Source organism: Sceloporus occidentalis, unplaced genomic scaffold, assembly GCF_023333645.1.
Source record: "Sceloporus occidentalis isolate IW3139 unplaced genomic scaffold, rSceOcc1.0.p SCAF_3, whole genome shotgun sequence".
In the NCBI taxonomy this organism is placed as follows: domain Eukaryota; kingdom Metazoa; phylum Chordata; class Lepidosauria; order Squamata; family Phrynosomatidae; genus Sceloporus; species Sceloporus occidentalis.
Window position 1 is genome coordinate 44,464,898 of NW_028316983.1, and position 14,250 is coordinate 44,479,147.

A 14,250-nucleotide genomic window follows, 5' to 3' on the forward strand; every position below is an offset into this window, starting at 1 on the left:
CATACTGGATTTGAAATATATTTATGATTGGAGCATCCTTAAGAGGGTGCTGTCCCCTCAGGAATCAGCAGTCCATCTATCTCTGCCTTGTGTTTGCCTCAGGGAAAACTAGCTGTCACATTAGAAGAGGGATATTGTAGCCTGTGGAGGAACCCACAGTGAAAAAAAGGTAGGAAGAAATCCTAATAGAATAAGTTCTTGCTGCTTGCTATAGCACAGCAGGTCAATGTGACCATAGCATTACTATATTATTTGGAGGGGGAAGGTAAGCTGCTTTGTTCACAATGTTGAGATACAGGATGAAGAGAAACCCATTTATGCATTGTTGGAATATAACCACTTCACTGCTTGGTGAGCTAATCCTTTGAATTTTCCTGCCAGGTAGTGAAGAATATCACAGATCCTTTTGCATACACATACCTGCATAGTGGCATGGGAGCAGGTTTTCCAACAGTATGATCCCACATATGATCTCTGAGCATGACTAGTTGGGTTTTATCTTGTGTTAAATATTCACATGTTTATGACACTGTCTCATATCACACTGAAGGAAACCTGCTCGCATGGCAGTGTTAGTGCATATGATGGGGGCTTTAGTGGTCTCCTGTTTCTCTGTGACTTCTGCAAAAGTTTGCTAAGATTCTTCTCATCACTAGATAGGATAGAACAGGCAACTGACTTGCCAAAAGATACATACACACTGTAAGTTACCACATTGTGAATGGTGGTTTGTAATTTCCCACTGAGAGTAGCCAACAGGAAAGTTATGGTTTTCCTATAACAATTATAATAATAATAATATTTTATATTCCACTTAATCACATGGAATCCAAGCAGATCACAACAATAAAACACGATACAGTTAAAATTCTAAAAAACCCTATCCCCTCCCCCAGTATAAAAACATAGTAATACTAAAAAGAGATTAAACCAGAAAGATATTAAAACAATAGTATAAAATCACAGTTAAAATCAGTGGAAGATTTGTAAAAAAAGAAATGTATAGCAGGAACCAGATGGGATGGAAAAAGGGATGGAGAAAAGGGGAGAGAAGTGGAAGCGGGGGGGGGGGGGAGAGGAGGAGGCAGGAAAATAGAGGTGGACCTAGTGTGGAAAGGCCTGCTGGAAGAGATCCATCTTAATAGCCTTTTTAAAGGTTTCCAAGGTGGTAATCTGATGGATCTCATCCAGCAGGTCGTTCCAGATGAGATCCGTCAGATTACCACCTTGGAAACCTTTAGTCAAAAGAATGAACCAAGTTTGGGGTATAATTCTAAAGAGAAGTGTGCAAGTAGTGGAGAGTGAGAACTTGATACAAAAGAAAAAAGGAAGGATTGTTAACGGTGACATAGAAGAGAAAAACAGAGCAAGAGAAAACAATATAGGTTGAGAATCAAATCCAAAACACTTCTAGTCCTAAAGGTGTGGAAAACAACAAAACTCTTTGTTGTTTTCCACACCATTTTGCACAATAGCTTGAACTTTGTGATTTAATGTCAGTTTCAATAGAAGCCTTGGCAAGGAGTTTCAAAAACACACTCATATCAATCAGCTTCCCAGAATAAAGCCTGGCTCTGTGACCACTGTGCCCTTGGGGTGGTGCAGTTTCTTCTCTGCATGCATTGTCTTCTATCCCTAGGTGAACTGGCTGGGCTCCTAAATAACTTCCAGAGGAAAATGCCAAACCGCACAAAAGAAAATGAATGCTGAGGTTTCCTGCTTTCTTCCTGTTATCTCACATTGAGAGGAGATGACTTGGTGGCAAGATTGCTGCAGGGAGAGATACTTTGCCAATTATTTAAGTTGCACAAGAGCAATGTCTGGTGGGAAAGGGACTCCACTGCAGTCTGGCTAGAACCCAGATGCTCACTCCACTACTGTCATATTCCTGCATGTGTTTTCCCCAGATTTGCTGAGATACAGGCTATATTAAAATGTACAGTATTTATTCTGCTTAGGTAAAGTGTGATGCCAAACTTCATGTGAATCTTCTAATCCACAGGGGACAAGACAAGAAGCCCATTATACCAGCCTATTCCTGCTGACAATCTCCCAGTGTACTGGACTAGAACTCCCCATGGTTAATGACATATCTGGGTGGGTGCAGTAGGATAGTAGTCAATACAGCTGAAAGACGTCATGTTAGGAAGGCTGGTCTACCCTAAGGATGAGTGAATGTGCACAAAAATTCACTATATATTTATTCAGAAATGAATCTCACTGAGTCCAGCAGGAATTTCTCCCATAGAAGTGGGCACAGGTTCTCATCTTAATAGGCATAAGTATCTTAAATGGTTTCTTACAACTTCTAATGAGCGAAGAATTTTTTAGCAGATAATGTGAGGGCTTGGCTCCTGGAGTTGTATTACTATGAAGAAAGGTAACTGAGCGTGCTTTTGAATGAGGCTTTTATTGAGGCAATAAAATGAGGCAATTGTTTTGCCTCTTATGAAATTTTATCAGGAGTGAACCTCTTCCAGATGTGAATCTCTGCTGTGATTTCCTACTGCTTCATCCAGTTTTATCTTGTCCAAAATCCTATAGCAAAATAAGCCATGTATCACTGATAGTCTCATGTCAGTGTCTAACTATCTTATGGGTCTGGCAACATCCAAGGCTGGCCAGACCTTTTGCCACCTGAATGTGCTGCACTGTTTGATTGTTACCCCAAGGTCTGGCTTCCCTGCACCCCCATCTTTTTAATATCAAGGTGTTATTAATAGGGATGTTTACAACACGTAGCCACAAGGGTGCCGCAATGCGATAAAATAGCTCTACCATAAAAGGAGATCCAGGAGGCTTAGCATGGGGTAGTTCAAACGCATGTTGCCAGGATAGATCAAGATCATAACCTGCATATTCTCCTCACTGATGAGTGATGGTGAGTGATAGACCTTGTGCTTGCAAGTCAACAGAAATCCAAGTAGGCTTCCCTCTAGAAGCAATACCCCTTTATCCATGGATATTTGCACTAATTGTCTGGCCATTCACAACTTCCCTTTTTATTCTTCTGTCCTAGAAGTTGCTCCTTAATCCTGAATTCTGCCCCAGGACAGGCTTTGCACTATGAATATGGCTGCTTAGGTACAATAATTTGGTCTCGCTTGAGGTCAGACACTCTGTCTGTTTCTTGACTCATCAGCATTGCTGGCCATGCCACAATGCTATGGCAGTTTGTTGAGCCATTTCTCTTCCCAGTAGCCCCTAATTGGAGTGACACATCTGGAATTAGTACAGTTATCTCCCTCTGCAGCCCCCTAAGTTTCTGTCTGCTACCATCTTTCATTTTGTTAGTCTTTGAATGTGTGCATGGGTGAGTGTCTTTGAAGTCACTATTTTGAAACTTGCACTCTGGAATTCTTTTTCTCAGAACTGGTATATACAGGCTTGATCCCCACTTTAAGTTGCTCAAGCCCTCTCAGAAGATTTAATTTAGCTACTACAATTCCCTTATTTTAATATTAATTGTGGGTGCCCTGTTGAGATGCTGGCATTTTGGGTATTATGATTTAATAACTGTATCCCAGGATCTTTTGAAATGTTGTAGAGGATACAAACGTACAACATCTAGATCCTGTCCACGATCCTTTTATTGCCATTTTTTCCCCCAGCCATACAAAACTGAAACCTCGATCAAAAATTGGCTTTACTGTGAAGACAGCAGCTGCTGCTGTTTGTAACATCCGATGGGCCTGTTCCCACTTACCGGAAAATCCGTTCCCTGAACTGATTCCTGAAACTGGTTCTGAAAAAATGTAGTTCCCATTATGTTTGTGCCGGTTTCAGGAATCAGTTCAGTAGTGTGTGTGTGGGGGGGCAGCCTGATGGCCTGGCCTGTCTCTGGCCTCTCCTGGCTCCAAAATCCCCGGCCCAGCCTCCTTACCAGCTTCTTTGGCTGCTGACTGTGCTCCCTGTACTTTTTAAAAATTTCCCATGGCTGGGGAGGCTGGAAGGAGATCGCAGAGAGGCTGGGAGAAATCTGGGAAGGAGGTCACAAGGCTTCTGGCATCTCTGTGACCTTTGTGATTTTGGGGCTAGGAGAGGCCGGGCCATGCCAGCTCCCCCCCCCCCCCCCGAGCTGGGATGCCAGTGGAAACCATGGCAGATTCAATTCCGATTCAAATTCATCTGGTTCTCACTTAGGCTGAATCGGTTTATTTCTAAATAAATCAATTCAGCTCAAAAAACACCCTATTTTCCCAGCATCTTTTTGATGCGGGTTAAATGGGCAAAAATGGGCAAAAAGCATGGCCCCTTTTCTGAATCAATGTCTGAAATCGGATTCAGTGGGAATCATCCCCTTTTAACTCAGATCTCAATCCGGATTTAAAAGTAGTGGGAACAGGGCAGATATAAACATGTCACTAAATGAAGGTCTTGAAACTGGAGGATGCCATACATCATAGGTGGGTCTTAGGATTATTTTTCAGCTCTTCTGCGCCCTTGACAGGCTATACTGATATGCCCCATGGCAATTTTCCATACAACCAGAAGTTGCTTCAGGGCATATTTAGATGCGTTGTTGTTGTTGTTGTAGTCATTGTAATAGAATGGTAAGCTTTCTGTGTTTATAGGCTTAAAACAAACCCCTTGGATTCATTTGTAGTAAAAAAAGAAAAGAACTTTTTTTTTTCCAAATCTTGGAGAGTTAGGGGGAAGGGTTTCATGGACTCTCAACTCCAGGCTCCATGATTCCCAGTCCCTGCTGGACATACTCTTGTCTACAAACATAAACCCTGATACTGAACCTTCTAATTCCTAGTACAGAGGGTCAATAGAAACTTTGGCAGAACTTTAAATCTTTGTGGCAACATTATCTCACTGAATGACATTTTTATCCTGCAACATATCCTTTGTACTATCCCCTTTCCCCCTTGCCATCCTTGTTCTTCTGACAGTTTTATTCTACAAGTTATTTTACTGTGTGGATGGAAAGGTTTCTGGACAACTGAGGGCAAGAGCCTCTTAGTTTGACATCTGGAATGCTAATTTATCTCTTTGTTTATTTCTTTTTTATTAGGCTATCATATAAAAAGAAAGCAGTTTCCATCAGAATAGTGAGGCAATGCCTTTTGTCTGGATTTGGGGAGGCGACATTTAACCTCTTGGAGTTTTGTACAATTCTGAGGCTTAGCATCTCTTCTCCCTGATTCATATATTATCTACGTGGCATCCAAGCTACTTCCTCAAAATGTGGTCTTGTCCCATGTTGTTCTGATAAAATATGTATAAAGGAACCAGTTGGACAAGACAAATGACATGGCGCCTTCCACAATTAGTACTGTATCTCCTGGAGACCATACAATTTTCATTTGCTTTCACCTATGGTTCCTCAATTACAGTAGAGGGAAACAATATCACCATGTTTCCTGCAGTAATTTATGAATAAAGGCTCTGTCTTCTGGGTTTATTCAAAATTTAATTCAAATAAACCCTTAGTGTTGCTGGCATATAGGAAAATGACAGAACATAAATGGGCATGAGGAAATGCAGGCTAGCACGATTTCTTTCATGCCAAAACTCAAATGTGCTTCCAGCACTTGAATGACTTTTGTGTCAGTGTTCAGTCCTTCAGCCTGTTCAGTTTTTCCAGCCAAATACGATTTGGTGTGAATGAGGGATCACAGCTCTTACAGGATGTTCTTCCCCAACTACCAGTCAAACGCATCTGAGGGATATTATGAGAATACATCCAAGGGCTCTCAGAAAAGTGAACACCCTAGTTGGAATGGTCCCAAGTAAGTAATGGTCCCAATCCCAAGTAAGTAAGCTCTTTTTCACTTCAACTGTTTGGATACTGTACCAATACCCAACCTCCTTCTTTGCATCCCTGTTTGTTTCCCTGTTTGCATCATTTCCAACAAGTAAAAGACCTCCCTGGTAGAAATAAAGTAAATAGCTTCAATTTACTGAAGGGTTGGAAAAACAACAACAACAAAAATAAATGGGGGGTTGGGCAGGTTAAACTAGTTTTTTAAAACCAGTTTTTTGTAATAATGTATAGGACTACACAATCAGAAAATTAAGTAGAAAAAACAGTTCAGATGTTATAACCACTAGTTTAAATAATAATTGTTCTACAAAATGTGCTCTTTTAAAGCAATTTGTTTTGGTTGAATTTATGTTAATGGAAAGATTTGTTTCTCAGTGGTGTTTCTTGCACTATATAAAGTGATTTAAAAAGCAATAATTGACACTGGTCTAACAATAAACAACTACCAACAAACTGTTTTCAAACATAGTTTTTTGTGGGTTTTTTCGGGCTATGTGATCATGTTCTAAAAGAGTTTATTCCTGACGTTTTGCCAGCATCTGTGGCTAGCATCATTGTTGTTCCAGTTAAAGGGTTGGAAGAAACAGTAATAGCCAGACATATATAGAATAATCACTTTTTAAAAAATCAGGAATGTTTTTGGTAAGATCATTTGGTTTAAACCATGACGAAAACCAACTTGGCTTAAACCAGCCAACCCTGATTTGTTGCTGGAGACTCCTACCTCTACAGAAAGGAGGTGTGGCTGCCAGACAGTGCTTTGCAAATGGATTGACATAGCTGTTTCTAAGCTCACTTTTATGGTTAAATGACTCCCTTGTGTGATAAATAATGTGTTGTGTTTTCTAGGCCTTCTTGTAAACAGACAGGATCAGGGCTCAGTAGTGACATTAATGCTCACTCAAGCTTTGGTTGTGCAAGCAGCTGGACCTTTCTAGAGCTCATACAACGAGGCACTTGACACTTCCTTGCTCAGACATTTCTCCCAGTTGGCTGAAGCTGCAGTCCCACAATCTGAAATGGCTACTAGTTAGCCCACAGGGTGCAGCACACAGCTTCTGTTTAGATGTTGGAAGTGTCTGCTGCATTGCCTTTGTCCTTGTCTTCCCATTACATGTTCATCTTTTGTCTTCCAACCCCAGAATTGCACAACTATCATATACTGTACTGTCATTGAAGATTATGAATATACAAAGAAAAAGCAAGCAACTCACAGAGTTTCCAGGCTGTGAAGTCCTTCAAAGCCATGTATTCCCAGACTCTGGATCTGGTTGTTATGTAGATGTCTGAAGAGAGGAAGGAAAATCTTAAATCCTGAACATTTGTAAACAGGTTTTTCTATTTGTTGCTGCCTTGGGTTCCATATTGAGATAAGTGCTTTGTAAATTAAATAATCTCTCTCTCTCTCTCCCCCTGTATGTATACATAAATAGAGAGGTACTTTGAGCCAAGTGCTGTTCAGGACAATGTTCATACTGCTTGTGCTAAGATTGTTTTCAATGCTACCATACAATGAGCAGGCAAGTGAACATATTCAGAATTCAAAGACATAACCATGTTAGTTTAAGTCAGTATGCAGAGCTTTTAAGCTTTTGTAGACTTAAGTTTGCTTTATCAGATGCATCTGCTGAAATAGACTTAAGTCTATAAAAACTTATGCTACCGTCTTCTTTCTTTCAGTTACTCTCAAAAATGCTGCAAGATCCCTCTGCATATACAGTATATTCAGAAATATTAGAGATTAATGGGAGTGGACTTTGTGGTTTTTATGCTACAGCCTGCATTAGCTGATTTTGAAATCCATCTCAATTCAAACTCTAGAAACAGGCCTATAGCCAATAATTTTGAGATACTGAAGATTATCGCACTGGGGTTAAAACGTTCCCCAGTGCGTTCTAATGGGGGCGAGCACGGAGCGTGATGGGAAACCGATGGGGCCCAGAATGCTAGTTTACTGCACGGCAGAATGCCACCGCCACCGCCGAGTGTTCCCATCGGGTTCCCATCGGATTCCAGGGGATGCCATTTCTGGGGACGGTTTCAAAGCGTGCTCAGAAATGGCATCTCCTGGAACCCGATGGGAATGCTCAGCGGTGGCGGTGGCATTCTGCTGTGCAGTAAACTAGCGTTCTGGGCCCCATTGGGTTCCCATCATGCTCCATGCTCGCCCCCGTTAGAATGCACTGGGGAACGTTTTAACCCCAGTGTGATAATCTTCATTGCCTCAGCAATAGTAATGGAAGATGCAAATATGAGAGCAGTCCCTCTTGTTAGTTCCCCACTGTACCCTAAGCCTTGTCAATAGGAACATGTAAGTATATTGATACTAAGAACTAGAGTTTGCTAGGTCCTCACTACTAAGGCTACAGAAATCTTAAAACACTACAACTGTTCAAGATCTTTCCATTGTGAAAGTTTTATAGAAGAGAAAGCTTTCCCATACATGCCACAAAATTGGTGCTTCTGCAATGCAAACTTTGTGGAAAGAGAAGGGATGCTGGAAGCTCAGAAAGGGGCCATACATATTTACAAATTTATCTGAAATGTAAAAGGATTTTGCTTCAGATCATGTTTCCAGTCTCTCCTGCATCAAGACTCTGAAACTTGGTGTGCTCTTTAGGCACAACACTCTTATAAGACCAAAACAAATAGTAAGTGAGGCTCCCAATTTATGCATTTATATTTAAAAATTTCACAACCTGGATCTAAGAACAGAAGCCTGGTGGCGCAGTGGTTAAATGCCTGTACTGCAGCCATTCACTCAAAACCACAAGGTTGCGAGTTCAAGACCAGCAAAAGGGCCCAAGCTTGACTCAGGCTTGCATCCTTCCGAGGTCGCTAAAATGAGTACCCAGACTGTTGGGGGCAAATTAGCTTACTTGCTAATTAGCTTACTTGCTGTTCACCGCTATGATCTTTGGAGTAGCGGTATATAAATAAAACAAATTATTATTATTATTATTATTATTAATCAGTGTTGGGTGAGACTGATTGCTTAGATCCATTCTGATACACTTTTGGGCTGACGTTTGGGATGGAAACAGTACTGGTCATCTTCCTAGATGTCTTATACTGTACAGTAGATGGGGCAGTTCAAACCTGTTGGTTCTCTTAGGCATAGGTTGCTTGATATTCTTATGGATTGCTTATTTGGATTGGATTTAGGAGGCACAGTATACAGTGATCATCCTAGCTAGATGAGCTATCATGGAAAATGATGCTAAGGACTTCTGTTCAACTCATGGTCATGTAATAATGGGATGCCAAAAAGGCTCCAGCTTGCCTCCCATCTACATAAAATGACTAAGGGAAGTAATCCAGAGCTCTGAACTGACTGCCATCAGTATGCTGATGACACTGAGCTTTCATTTCCATCTGCTTCTCTCAGGTGACTAGGTAACTCAGGCACCAGAGACTGGAAGCTCTAGATCAAAACAAGACATAAGCACTGTGGGGAGGGAAGTCAATAAATCTTGGTGGAAATTTAAAATTGGTCTTTGGGTCTGGGTCCTCTGGAGGATCAAGTGCACAGTTTAGGAGTTCTTCTGGGCTTGGTACTGGGGAGGGTCAGGTGTCTAGAAGTGCTTTTTATCAGCTGAGGCTGGCACACCAGGTGTAGATCCATACAGAGGAATGTTGGTTATCCTTCATTTGGTTATACAAATCATATACAGACTACCTGCTGTAATCTGATAATGTTTAAGGGCAGTTTGAAAAAACAGCTACTGCAGTCACCTCTGAATTTCTTTTCTTTTTTTTTTTGCCTTTTTTTGTTTATTGATAATAAAATATGACATATACATTATACATTAAACAATTTCATTTTCAACATTTCCCTCCCCCTTCACACTTATATTTCAACAAATCATATCTTTTAGTTATCTAGAATTATCTAGATTCTCATTGTTGCATTCCCATTGCAGCCACCTCTGAATTTCTAGGAGTCAGGTGGTACATGTGATGGCTGTAATGTGGCAATTGCTCTGCCTGCCAATGCTTCTGAGCTCAAATTATGGTATTATTTCTAATTTTTAAAGCTTCAAAATATTTTGGGACAAAGCTACCTGAATCTTTACCCATATCAGACTCCCTGCACTTTATGATTCTAGAGTCAGTGTTGGAGGTACACACTAGTTGAATAAGCTGCAGTTTAGATTCCGAGGAACTCAGAAACACAAAAACTGAAAAGAATATTATAATACTGCATGTTTTGTTATTGTAATGCTATGGAGTCTTTTAAATTTGACATCCCTAAAGACCTCAGCAGGAAATAATCCAGCCTTGTCCACAGCAGAAGCTTTCTTAGCATCATGCCCACTTTTAAATGCCATTAGATGGATGGACTGTTGCTCACAAAGAACAGGACTTCTTCTAGTGGCCCTATATTTGAGAAATGTAGGATGGGATGAAGTCTGTTGGGCTTTTTTATTATAGAGCTTTACAAAAACATTTTAAAACTTGCTTTTGGTTGCTCCACATGAGATGTGGGACTTTTAAAAATTATTCCTACATTTTAATGGATTGTTTATAGTTTATTTTAACGTTTTTAAGACACCTTGAAAGAGTTTTAATCCTTAAGGGTAGTCTAAAATGTTTTTTTTAAAAAAATAAATAAAATTTTACTGTGGCAATCAGGTTACAGCAGGATGACATTTCCAGCCTCCTCTTGCCAGTGAGTAAGACTGCGACAATCAGAATTAGGACTCCTCTTGCAAACGGAGGCTGGATGGCCATCTGTCCGGGATGCTTTGATTTGGATTTCCTGCCTGGCAGGGGGTTGGACTGGATGGCTCTTGTGGTCTCTTCCAACTCTATGATTCTATGAAATCCTCAATGCAGATTGATAATGGAGAGGACTGGAAACATCATTTTGCTGCACCCTGATCACTAAGCAAACCAACCTCCATCTCTAAGTGACTGCTGGTTATTAAGATTGGGGGTTGAGCCAGGAGACAATAGGGTCACCTCTTTTTGCTGCACAGTGTTGCTGCAGTAACCAAACTGTGGGGCAACAATGCACAGCAAAAAAGAAGCCGCCTAGAGCGGCTTCTTTTATGTGGCATTGCAAGCAGGAAGGGGCGCTGCCATGATGCCACTTCCTGCCCGTGATGTCTGGTCGCTATATGGCAGCGTCATCATCATGGCGGCCACCGTGTGGACAGGAGGCCACCATGATGCTGGCATCCATACAGACTAGGGCTCCAGAGCATGTGGTTGCTGCACGCTCTGGAACCCTAGAATTGGCACCACCATGCCGCTTCCTGCCCGTATATACCGGGCCAATACTTAGTTATACATGGTATAAGATCTTAGCCATTCTTTTCTTTCATCCTTTCTTCTTCTTTTTTCTTTTTTTCTGGTGAAGAATTACGTGTACTCACTGAGAGCCACATAATAAACAGCAATACCTCAGAATACAATTGCAGGTTTTGATTTCCTGACTTACACCTGGTGACATACAAAGGTCAATGCTCAAGGAAATACTGTATTTTAAATCAAGACCTTCAAGCTGGAAGAATGTCCATAATTACTTCTGGGAGTCAAGTATATTCTGTAGCTCTCCAGAAATGTGGACTATTCCCTTGGACTATTACATTGGGAGAGAATGCCTTTGCAAACAATATAGACCTGCAGCCACTAATCTCTCTTTTTTGTAATGTCTGTTATAACAGAACACATAAATTACTGTATTATAACAGACATTTCACTGTGTATTCTTCAAAATCCAAAGTCACTGACATGAGAGGAAAGTGGTGAAAGGCACAGCACAATGACATCATATGTTCTGCCTTAGCAGAAGTTACCAAGAAGAGTAGTGAAACATAGGGGATGCTAATGTTTGTCTATGCCACTGTCTTTGTTTGCAGTGATGAATAAAATTATAGTTTCTACTAGTAGGAGAATGTCTCAGGTCAGGATCACTTCAGATATTCTCCAGAAGCAATAAGACTAAAAACAAGCAAGACTCAAACTAGATGCTGAAGGGAATATGTATTCCGCGCGATTAACCTGTTTTCCATCTGTAAATAGGATTTCCTCTGAGATATACACCTCAGAAATCAAACCTGCACATTAAGCCTGTGCTTAATTTCCAAAGACCATTAAAAAACAAAGTACATAAAATCAAAGCAAAGAAAATCATGTGCTATGGCAAACATGTTTGTCACCACATCAGGGAGTTCTATTTCTAAACAACAACAACAACAACAACAACAACAACAACAACTAAGCATATTGTCTAGTTTGACCCTGCCACTTCCTATATATTTTATTAAGTCTGAATACAGATTAGCATGTTCTTCTTTTACACATGTCCTAGAGATATGGGGGAAAGAAGCAGGGTGATCCCTGGTTATTTGAGGAAGGGACTTAGCGCAGCACAATTAGACAAGTTATCAGCAGATTTTCTGCCTTCTTCATTTTTCAGACTGCTAAAGATATCAGGAGGTGTCTCAACTAACCAACTACTTGCTTGAATAGACATGTGACTGGGGATGGACTGGGGATGTTAACAGCAGCCACCAGCTAGATGGATTGATTGGTAGCACCTACTCCTAATTGTTATTATCGTTCATTATCTTGCCCATTTAGTCAAGCAAGAGATCAGAAGTAATAAGGCATCTGCCTGACTCTCTTTGGTGAATGAGGAAATGAATGAAGAAGAATTGCTGATCTGTCACTCAAAGCCACCCTGAAAAATCTTCCAGCTGGTCTCAGTCTTCCCATTGTCTAGAGAGTATGGACAGGTGGTTTTGGCAGTGTAGCAAAAGTTCAGGGTGAAATGGAATCTCTTTCAAGACACTGGGGCCTTGGAGGATGCTTGGGGATATTAAACCAAGAGGCCAGTTTTAGGATATTAAACCAAGCTAGGATATTAAACCAAGAAGCCTTGGGGAGAAGGAAGCATAAATCACAGGACCTTTCACACTACACAGTTATAGCGCTCCAATATCACTTTAATTGCCATTGATTCATCCTATGGAATCACAGGATTTGAAGTTTAGCATTCTCAGCCAGAGAGAATGCATTTAGCATCCTCAGCCAGAAAGCCCTAATGCCTCATTTGTTGTTGTTGTGTGCCGTCAAGTCATTTCCAACTTACTGCAACCCTAAGGTGACCCTATCATAGGGTTTTCTTGACAAGTTTCATCAAGGGTGGTGGTTGACATTGCCATCCAAGGAGACTGAATGTGACTTATCAAAGTCACCCAGTGGGTTTCCGTGGCCGAGCCAGAATTTGAGCCCTGGCTTCCTAGTGTCCTAGTCCAATGCTCAAAGCATTACACCAGGCTATCCCTCTTTACCAAACTACAAATCCCACGATTCCATAGGATGCAGAAAGTGGATCAAAGGGCTACGCATTGTATAGTGTGAAAGGACTCCATGTCTTCAGTCACTTCTGGAAATTATTCAGAGAAGTCATGAGACTGCCTTATCTTCACAGAACCAGGGCAGTCAAAAGATGTTAGTCCACAAAATCTATGGAAGAGCTCACAGCCAGTGTCTTCTTTGTGACATAAATGAAACAGAGACATCTTCTCTGTTACATCTCAGGACAATGATGTGCTGTTATATATTCACCAAAGAGGCTACCAGCAGGTGAATAAGTGTCACTTTAATTATTTATGTTGTGTATGAGGGGGAAGTGGGAATCCCATTTCACCTGGACTCAGTGCTGGAGGTTTGGCAGAAAACATAAAGTTCCATGATAAAGGCAGCCTGGATTTACGAGGAGGAGAGTAAACATATGTTAGATGAATATAAACCTGAAACATTCTTGGATGTTTCTGATGAACATTTAAAGATGTTCATTTTCCTCTTTTTGCACAGCTTTTGTTTGCCCTTCCAAAGCAAGCAGGGGATGAAGGTAAAAAACCCAGCTGCTTTGGAGAAAAATAGGATCCATTTTAACTTTCAATAGTGGGGAAGATCAATTTCACTGAAAATCAAAATCAGATAGTACGGTAAAAAACAGTTTTCCTCCCTGACTGGAGGAAAGCAACATACTCCAAATCCAGATGGTTTCCTCTGTCAAATTTTATGGGGCATTTCCAGATCAGACTGCCCTGACATCTCCTCATGCCTTTACACAGAGATAACACCTGCAGTTTAAGTTACTCTGAATGCTGGATCCCAGGCTTGGCAATCCAGAATTCAAATATATTATAACTGATGACATATTACATATTGCCATATGTGAAAAAGATCAAAGATCTGCACATAAGCAATGGAAGTAACTGTGATTACCTTTTGTAGCTTTGGTTCATTATGTGTAAAGATGGCTTTACGTTAAATCAAGGCGACAATGCATATAGCAGACATAAAAATGGAATACAATTCTATCTATGGCCTGTTACAGACTGCCAAAATAAAGCTGCTTCGAGTCTCTTTGGAGGTATGCTATTTAAATGATGCATGGGTCCTAAGAGTCCGGAGGTCGTGCCAAAACCACACTCCATTCCTAAGCACTGGAGTGC

At 40.9% G+C, this 14,250-nt stretch overlaps 1 protein-coding gene across 1 annotated transcript in view; it reads right to left on the minus strand.

Moving 5' to 3' along the window:
- The window catches only part of LGR6 (leucine rich repeat containing G protein-coupled receptor 6), a 170,938-nt gene that overhangs the window by 35,393 nt on the left and 121,295 nt on the right, over nt 1-14,250 (minus strand). The window contains exon 6 of the mRNA XM_089518559.1: nt 6,988-7,059. Within this exon, the coding sequence (XP_089374685.1) occupies nt 6,988-7,059 (72 nt within the window). The remainder of the gene's footprint in view (nt 1-6,987; nt 7,060-14,250) is intronic.